This window comes from Volvox carteri (assembly GCF_000143455.1).
Source record: "Volvox carteri f. nagariensis unplaced genomic scaffold VOLCAscaffold_36, whole genome shotgun sequence".
Taxonomy (NCBI): domain Eukaryota; kingdom Viridiplantae; phylum Chlorophyta; class Chlorophyceae; order Chlamydomonadales; family Volvocaceae; genus Volvox; species Volvox carteri.
The window spans coordinates 1317700-1327142 of record NW_003307579.1 but is presented as its reverse complement, the minus strand read 5'-3'; the positions used below and the strand labels follow the sequence as shown (position 1 = coordinate 1327142).

Genomic DNA, 9443 nt, shown 5'->3' with positions numbered 1-9443 from the left:
GCGCAGAGGATCCTGAGACTTTACATGAGATACTGAGTGCATGCATGTACAACGAGATTGCTAGGTCACAAGCAGGTACGCTCGGTTGTACCTCTCGGCAATCGTACCGTCTTTGGGTCGGAATCAGCCTTTGCTTAAAATATCGATAATTACACAATCTGGAATTGCTATAACTCTACTGAAGACTTCCAGCTGCATACACATAGCGTCGTATACATTTCTTTAATCAAGTTGAAATGGCCCAAACCATGCGTATGCAGTGCACCTCCGGCACGGCCGTCAGCCGCAAGGCATCTATTGCACCAGTCAGCCGCCTTGTGGCTCGCCCCTTTACTGCTCAACGTCCTGCTGTGACGGTTGCGCGTGCTAGCGAGGTGGCTGTCGGCCGCGCCAACGTCGTTGCTCGGGCTGCCGCTGCACCGGAGTCGCCCTCGGCGCAGCAGTCGAGCCAGACCAAGGCGGGTCCTGCAACTTCGGCGCCTGATTGTTCGACTGTACTCATCTCCAATTGTGGATCTGCAGGAATGGTCGGCGCTTGTGTGCAACTGCGACTTCTTCTTCAATGATCCCCAGAACGAGTCGGTGGCTGAGCAGCTAAGGGAGCGCGTTCGCTTCTTCAAGGAGCAGAACCGCGATATTGATTTTTATATTGTTCCGGAGCCTGTCTGGCTTGATAAGAAGTTCCCCGAGCTGGCAAAGCAGGTCAAGCGTCCTTGCGTCGCCCTGATTTCAACGGATAAGACCTGGATCACGTAAGAGCTCTGAATTGGTCTATTGCTTTGGGCTGAGAGATCTTTCTGGTGTTTTCTTGGGACCGCACATGCATTGCACTCGCAGACGTAACCTTACCTAGATCCTCATTACCTTTTAAGTAAATAATCATGTGCTATTCGTAAAGGGGAATATAGATCTAAAGGATCCGCGTGCTAAGACTATTCGACCTGCACACATCCGTGTCCGTTCCTAGGTTCATGAAGCTCCGTCTGGATCGCGTGCTTCGCATCGACCTGAAGGACATGCCGGACAGCGAGGTTCTTGCCGTTGGTGGCGAAGTCCCCGAGTTTAAGCCAGTGGGCAAGTGGACCGCGCCGTACGCACGGTACACGCCGGGCTGGTGGAAGGTGTTCGAGCCCAAGCACTAAAACGGAACGGGGGCTTAGAGATGCATAGTTGTGCTTTACTTAGAGAGTAGTTGAGGGTTTTGAAGGACGGGGCAAGCCGGCCGCGCGGTTTGCACCCATGTGCTATAACAGAGTGTCTTTGTAGCTTTAGAAACTTTGACCGCGAGGTGAGGATGGAGCAGCGCTGTGTTTAAACTCCAGCAGTGCTGAAGGGAAAAGGGTTAGCGGGTAGATGTTACCACATTAATACACGGATTTTGTGCCTGCGGCTTCGGTCAAGAGTGGCCTGCGCTGCGGTTGGTATGCAGGAATGGCAGGCTGTGCGTGGGTTAGACCGTGCTTTGACTTACCGTGTCTTCTTTTGTTGTACTGGATGGGATTCCGCCCTCTTGAACTTCAAAATTGACACATTATGGTTGACCAGTTTGTCAATTCACGTTCTTTACTATCTATGATGATGACTGATTTGAGTGTTTGACATATGTGGTGTATTAGGAATTCAGTACGGTGAACTGGCCTGCTCCAGGACATACGGAGTGCGCGCTATGCTGGGCAAACCCGCTATGATTTTTACACATGGCTTTGCCGGTATGCGGGATGCATGTCGTGCCAGGGCCACTCCATATCCTCATGACGATGTAAGCTCTGAATTGATGGACAGACATCTCATTCCAGAACACTTCACTTGCAGCCGAAGCACATATGTCCTCTTAGCACTAGCGACAACCCGTCGCTGTGCGTGTTTTGGCACCTGGGAGCGTGGCATTCGTGAGGCAGCGGTGGACTATATCAGGCCCACAGCACTAATCGTCCTCTAGGGGGCCCCGGTGCTTTTGAGTGCAGCGTTGGCGGTCGTCACTTGTCGTCGGGGACCGTCGGTGTCCAGACAACAGTCCAATAACCATTGCTAGTCAGCCGGCAACCACCTGCTCTGCTGGGTATACTCCAATACATGTATAATACGGAATCTGATATCTGTGTTTGTGTGTTTCTGTTACATGTTGATCCGGGCCTGGCGCTGGCCAGGGGCACCTAACCGTACCCCAACGGGAACGACCGCCGACGCACTCCGTCAATGGAGGGGCGTTGTATCGGTCAGAATCCTAACTGTTCTCCCCCATCATTGCAAGGCGCCGTCACCTGTTCGAATTCTCTAGCCAGCTATATACACCAGCTCAGACGCCCAGCAACCTCCGTTCCACTGAGCGCATGCTCTAAAGCCTCCTATCCTTGCGAAGTCTGACCCCGTCCAGTTTCGTTATCCAACCACCATCTGGTATACAATCTGGTCCAGGCCCTACGCAGAACTATTCCATCACTGCTCTGCAGCAGGGAAAAGACCTTCATGGTGAGCAACCAACCGCCCAACCGCCAACCAACCGCCCAGCGCAGTGGAGGAACCTCAGTGTCTCCATCACCCCGAGCTATTTCATCCGGGGGACCAGCGGTGGGATCCGAACCCATGTCTTCCGGTAAAGCTAGATACCTAGTGTAGGTGTGTGTGTGAACGTTACAAGTATCTGACCGGGCCTGACACTGTAACCCCGAAACCCTGTACATATCCTACGCCTCCCTATTAAGGCAACAGGCCCTACTACACAGGTCGGTCCCGCGGGTTCCCAAGCCCTACAGCAACGACCTCATAAAAAACCTCCCACTGTCCCCGCCTGGCGCAACCTGCGGCACGGCGAGCCCTCTAACTCGAAAAGCCCCCATAACCAGACCCAACAAAGGAAAACCCTCGGGCCTATCCCCTCCCCCCACCCAGCGGGATAGCCCATCTACCGGGGTCCTCCTAGCACCCTTTCTATTCCCCCACCCCTTCCTCTCCCAGCCTAACTGGCTGTACGCAACACACGTCCACAACCGATATAGAATGGGATGGTCGGGGCCCACGCTGTCCCAGCAGCGCCGGGACACGCCGAGCTCCGCAAAGCCCTGAACCTGCTCCCAGAAGTCGACGGCACCGCACGGGCTCTCGCGACCTCCAGCGGGGCTGCTGAGGCCTCGGGTGCGGAGGTTGGATTGCAGATTGCCGCCCGCAGTCCCGCCCTTGCACGTTGCATGCGGACAGGGCCGCGAGACTGACCACGTCCCACACGCACTGCTGCACCCTGCTGGGTGCTTCTGCGAGCAACACGTTCGCCCGGGATATGGGTCCGGGCATCTAGGCTGCGATCTGCTGTATCACCGCCTGCGCCACTGGCCACTCCCAGAGGTGATGCGCACGCGGGAAGCATTGCAACGCCTGCTGTTGCCCTCTGCCGCTCCTCCGAATCCGCCACAGCCACACGGCTCCACTGGGGTGCCGCGTAGATGCGTGTTACCGGGCAGGTGAACAGCGTGCGTCGATATCCAGGCGCCAGAGAGCTTCTCTGTGCTCCTGCTCCCACGTGACCGCCCACAGCCGTCGCAGTGTTTCCGGCATGCAGCAACCCCGCTGCGTGGGGGCTGATGCTGCCGCTGCTGCGGCTGCGGCTATGGCTGTTGTAGCTGGCTGCTGCGGTTGTTGCTGCCTCGCTTCCTGTTCGTACCTGCATGCATGCAGGCCGACCCGGCGCTCCGTGACCGCCTGCAGCTGTAGCTGTAGGTGTGCGACGAGCTTGAACTTGATCATGTGGCCGCGCAGTTACACGTGCAGCGGGCCCCCCAGCCGCCAGCAGCCCACACGGCCCAACAGTTGCGCACGTACCGTGTCCTCGGAGTCCAGTCAAGCTGTATGCTCTGGGTGGTCCAGGACCTCTGCTGCCGCTGCTCGCCATTCTGGCCTGATGTCCGCAAGCAGGCGTTGGATCGACCGGAAGCTGGTCGTGCCGCGGGGCGCCAGCTGGGTTTGGTCCCACTGGTCCCACGCGGCCCCATGGCCGGGGGCATTCACTGCCGCTCGGCCGATCTGCACCGCATCGCCCACCGTCCGCATTACCTCGCAGGGCGCAAGCCGTGTGTGGCGGCTTTCGAGCCCTAGCCGGGTAAAGTGGAGGGCCCTGCTGGATTCTGCTGCCGCCTCTGCCTCACCTTCCTCCTCAGGCACGAAGTCGGGATCAAGCACGTTTGCTGCTGCCCCTGTTCTGGATACGCTTTCCCCCACACAGTCCGTGCTTCACTGCTGGGCAGGATCGGGTTTCCCCGGAGGGGGATGTTGAAGCACCAGCCACCAGCCGCCGGTAATGCAGCCGTTTCCACGTCTGGTTTGTTGAATGCATGTCTCTAAGGCTGATGTGTGGGAGCCATGCACCTTAAACCCAAGAGTAACCAGATCAGTACTTAAAAGCCCGAAATGAATTAATACCAACATGTTTTCAACCTGGACATGTGCAATGTCATCCGTTTTAAAGTTCAGGGCTCCGTTTAGGCTCCCATGGGTTTGGATGGATGGATGTAAGCCTGATGCGCGGCCAGGTGTCCAGCGCCCCGGGTGGGGTCCGGTGCCGCAGGTTGCCTCCGCCATCTGCACGGAGCTGAGGCTGAGCAGGGGGCGGTGCTGGCGCCGGGTGGTGGTCCGGTCCCCGATGGCTCCTGCCGTCCGGTCGGCATCCAGGGCCAGGCGGACCGCCCACCTTGCTTCCCGTGTGTGGATGTGCCGCGTGGGCGGGTGATGGGCAAATCCACCGGTGCTCGGTCGGCCATACTGCAGTGACCGTGGGACGCCGGTCAGGAGCTGGCAGTGCGTGTGTGTGTGTGTGTATGTGTGTGTGTGTATATATATATATATATGTGTGTGTGATACATCTGGAATTGCGCCAATCTTACAGGCTGTGTTATTGCCTTTTGGTCTGGAGTGCTTGGTGCCTGGGGTTTACAGTGTGTAGTATGTCACAACAACCAGAAATGTCGCCCTAAGTTTGCAGGCTCAAATTGTATTTACTGGAGTGCTCTGGAAATTGGTGCGCCGAAGAAGAAAGGTATCGTTACTGCTCATGACTATCTTCAAAGGACCCTGGACAGGCGCATTTGGAGGCGGCGTTGCAACCCTCAACATGTGTGGCTTGTCTGTCCACGACTTTGCGCAAACGTGTCGCCCAGCCCACAGCTCCATATTCGGTCCGAATAGCTGCTAAGAAAGAAATGGTGAGCGAGTGGTAAACTTCGGTCTTCGGGACTTTCCAATCCTTTGACGTTGGCTACAGGTGCTGGAGTCGAATGAGAAGGCACCCGGGGCTAGTGTTCCATCACGCCGAACTTTACATTCGGTGCCATGTGGCATAAGCAGGACATATGGCATAAACAGAGTATTAATTCGTCTGAGCCTGTAATACCTCTCGGTCAACGCTTCCCCTCGTGCGCTACTATGGTCCCCACCCTCCGCATACAAATCGTGCGCTCACACGCTGACGTAACTCAACGGGCCGACCTCGAGAAGACAAAACACCAAAAGCACGCCACGCAGCCGCATCACTTGCCTGCCTTTTCGGAAGCACACACATCCGAGAACGACGGCCATATCTACAACGTACATACATACAGGCCGCCCCGGATCACATAAGCCCCTTCACAGGGTCCACACTTAGAACGGCCGACTGGCCCTCACGACGACACATAGGACATCACCCCCCCCCCACACACACACACACACGCACCGAGCACCCAGGCGCTGTAGGATTGAAGGCCACCAGCAACCAGCGTGCACCAGCCCAATCGCCCACATCCGAGGCCTCAACCGCAACGAAACCTCCTCTCTCCAAGCCACGCACCGCCTCACATCCCCTAGCGGCTGTCCGCAGTGCGATCCTTTTGTAATTTGGCGAGAGGGCCTCCCCCGGGCCCATCCTCCTGTTCGCTGTGGAGCGGCCCCACTCGCACCTACATGGGGTGCTCGCACTCAACACTCGGACACGTCACACCACTTGAACGCCGCTCCTTCCCATATTCCCCTCCATACACCTTCGCGCTGTAGCCACGAAAAATAATCATCCACACATCACCTACTTTAAAATTCCCGTTCGCGTTTCCTTGCGGGCAACACCACCATACATCTCCTCGACAGGTGATGTGCTGCCGCCACCTCCTCCACCTCCTCCTCCACCTCCCCACAGCCCCTCACGGCCTTGCCTGCCAGCTCACGCGGTCGCCACCAGCTCCTTGGCCTCCTCCTCCTCCACCACGGGCGGCTCCACCCAGCGGCCATACTCCTTAATCAGCTCAATAAGTTGGTCGCAGGCCTGACGACAGGAAACGAAAACACACAGGGTCCAGTAACCTCAGATGCTGGCGGATGAGGTGGATGAGGTGGATCACCGGACACAACCTCAAGCTGCACAGAAAGGTCGTCGCAACTAGGGCCCCACCCGCAGAGAGGAAAGGTCGGCAATGGGCGGAAAGCAGGGGCCCAGGAGGGGATCGCGCGGTGGACGACACACAGCTGCCAACAAAGGGACTACAACGAGGACCAGGGGGAAAACGAAACCTTCCTGTGATGTGCAGAGGTACGGAAGAGAGCAGAGAGACAGACACACTCTGAGGGGTCTCTTTCTGAAGGGACTCTGACCCCCGTCTTCATTCCGGACGGAGCCCCCACATGACACCAGCCCACAAGCCAGCGTCAAAAAATAAAGAGCCAGCTGGAGCCCCTGGACGCGTTTCAGCATTACACGACACAACCATTCCCGCCTCTATAATCCAGGAAAGGAAGGGGGCGTGTGAGTTCTCTAGCAGCTACTATATAACTGATAAGCGGCCAGTCACCACCACTCCCACCACTCCCGAACCGCAGACACCGGGGGATTGATCTGACCTCCCTCCCCCCCCGGGGGGGCTCACTCACCGACTCCATGGGGATAGCTCGCCGCACCACCTCCTTGCCCACGTACAGGTCGATCTTGCCCGGAGCACCACCCACGTAGCCAAAGTCCGCATCAGCCATCTCACCTGTTGAGGAGCGGGCGGTGGGCAGCGAGAGGGGGAGGTTGCCGCACAGAGAATGGGGGAATGGGAAAGGATGTGTGATATGGTGGAGGGCGAGAGCTCCACACCACCAAAGGGGGTGATGATGCTGCGGACTTATCCCACAGCACAAACCACAGCAGGGCCACATGCGGTCCCATGGGATATCCCGTTAAGAAATAGGAATAGGACTAGAGGATAGCTGACAGCTGATAGCGATAGTCGATGCTGTTGTTGTTATTACAGAGTGGGAGGCTTCTGGGCCAGCAGTCGATGTGAATGTCGATGAGCCGCCGACCTTGTGCTGCAGTTGTGGCAGCAGGCTGCCTCCCACGCAACGCGCATATGTATGCGTGCGTGTGCGAGTGTGTGCGAGTGCGCGATACACCCACACACTCTCACCCACACCCACACACAAACTCCCTCACAGCACATGTACAGGGGCAGGCAACCCTACCGGGGCCGTTGACGATGCAGCCCATGACGGCGATGGCCACACCCGGCAGGTGCCCCGTGCGCTGCCGGATCTGGTCGGTCACCTCCTGCGGGAGGGAAAAGGGGAGGGGGTGGGGGTGAGGGTGGGGAAGGAAAACACACACCCACACATATAGCTACCACATGCCACCACAGGGTACCAACCAACCAGCGAGAGGCAAGACAAAACAAAGCGGAGCCTTTCAACCCACATGACCACACCACCTCACATGACAACAGCAAGGCGGCAGAACCCCGAGTGAACATACATACAGTGCCACATGCGACGATGAAAGGCCACCGCCGCCGTTCCCTTTTGCCCACCCCTAACCCCCCCCGCAGCACCCGGGCCAAAAACACCCCCAAGAAAACTGTCCTACCTAGGCCCTCTCCTCATCCCCTCGCACCTCCTCCAGCTCTTATGGCTCCTCAACAGCACCATACCTACACCATACACCACAGGCACCCCCAACCGCCGTCGTCAAAACACGGCATTACACTGCTCCTCCCTCCCGTTTGCCGCCCCGCCTCCAGCCAACAAAGTGGCGCACTTCCCCCCTCCCTCTTTCCCTCCTCCTCTTTCCCCTTTTCCCCCCCCCTTGGTCATTCGTTCCACACGGCCACCCGCACCCCCACCTGCAGGTTGAACAGCGTGCGGCCGCACGAGGGGCAAGACACGTACTCGGTCTTGGTATTGCGCATGCGGCTGCCCTGGAGCAGTCCGAAAGCTGTCGTGCGCAGAAAGTCAAGATCCTCGCCAGGGCACTCGATCAGCGCTCCGTCGCCCAAACCGTCCACCTGCCGTACGACAGGTTACGACAGTGAGTTGAATTCGTCCAGGTATTGGGGACCGTACCGAGGCCGTAACGGAGCGGAGGCAGCGGATTAGCAAATGGACCCAATGAGGAGGTAGAGGAGGATGCTCAATAGCCCTTCACCCACATTTTCCCCTTCCGTGTTTTAAACCCCCAAAACTTCAAAAAAAAACTCAACAAGCTCACCAGCAGACCTCCAACCAGTGAGCCGGTGTTGATGACGATCTCATCGCGGTGGGTTCCCGCCGGGAAGCGGATGTTGTGGATGACGGGCGCCGTGACGTTGTGGCGCTTGATGGCGTCGAACACGCGACGGGAGGCGTGCAGGCGGCTGACTCCGTCGGCGACGTTGAGCAGCACCACGATGGGCCCCAGGCCCTGGAGGGCCCCCAGCTGCTCCTCGGTCTCAGTGCCGTCCACCTCAATCGCCCACCGGGAGGAGCCCTGAGGGCAGCAGAGGGGGGGTGGACAGGTGTGTGTGTGTGCGTATGTGTGTGTATGTGTGTACGTGTGCGTGTGTGTGTGTGCGTGTGTGTGTGTGTGTGGGGGGTAGTCCGTCCTTCATGTATTCTCGCTCGGATCACGCGACCTCAGCCACCTCCCTCCTCTGAACCTTTCCTACGACTCGCAAGCACACCCCGCCATCCTGGCCGCCGTCTACAGACATCTTCGCCAGGCCAGGGTTCGGTCTCTTTCTCCCACCCACCCACCCACCCTCTCTCTCACACACACACGCGCACACACACATGCACCCTCTCTCACGCATATACATACACACGCACAGGCACACACCCCTGCACCTCCTCCACCCACCTGGGGCAGCGCAATGCCCCCCTGCACCGCCTGCTTCAGCGGCACCAGGGCGATGGCCCCGGCCAGCGGGTCCCGCGTCAGGGCGTCCAGAGGGGCGATGACGTGCGTGGTCACCTCCTGCAGCCGCCGCAGCGCCCGGCGGCCCTCCTTGTCGGCGGAGGGGGGCAGCTCCCGGAGGAGGATGGAGTCCGAGGTGGCGATGTCCTTGAAGGGCATGCCCACCGCCAGCTTGGCGCCCAGCTTCTTGTACGTCACCTGGATTGTGTGTGCGTGTGTGGGGGAGAGTGTATGTGGGGGAGAAATCAGATGATCATGATGATGATGATGCAAAAGTCGAAGA

The 9443-nt window shown here is 58.3% G+C and overlaps 2 protein-coding genes across 2 annotated transcripts in view; one reads left to right on the top strand and one right to left on the bottom strand.

Annotated features, from left to right (window-relative positions):
* Positions 1-44: 44 nt before the first annotated feature.
* Positions 45-1778, top strand: VOLCADRAFT_106005 (uncharacterized protein; the record flags this gene model as incomplete). The annotated part of the gene is made up of 3 exons (XM_002953523.1): positions 45-75; positions 371-752; positions 968-1778. 3 exons carry the CDS (start codon positions 45-47, stop codon positions 1140-1142), a joined length of 588 nt encoding a protein of 195 aa, XP_002953569.1. The 3' UTR covers positions 1143-1778.
* A 4400-nt stretch (positions 1779-6178) lies between these two features.
* VOLCADRAFT_63610 (uncharacterized protein) overlaps positions 6179-9443 on the bottom strand; it is a gene marked incomplete at both ends in the record, with an annotated part of 8710 nt that continues 5445 nt past the window's right edge. Inside the window, 6 exons of the mRNA XM_002953436.1 lie at positions 6179-6280; positions 6883-6981; positions 7454-7543; positions 8112-8273; positions 8477-8734; positions 9104-9358. Of these exons, the coding sequence (XP_002953482.1) occupies positions 6179-6280; positions 6883-6981; positions 7454-7543; positions 8112-8273; positions 8477-8734; positions 9104-9358 (966 nt within the window). The remainder of the gene's footprint in view (positions 6281-6882; positions 6982-7453; positions 7544-8111; positions 8274-8476; positions 8735-9103; positions 9359-9443) is intronic.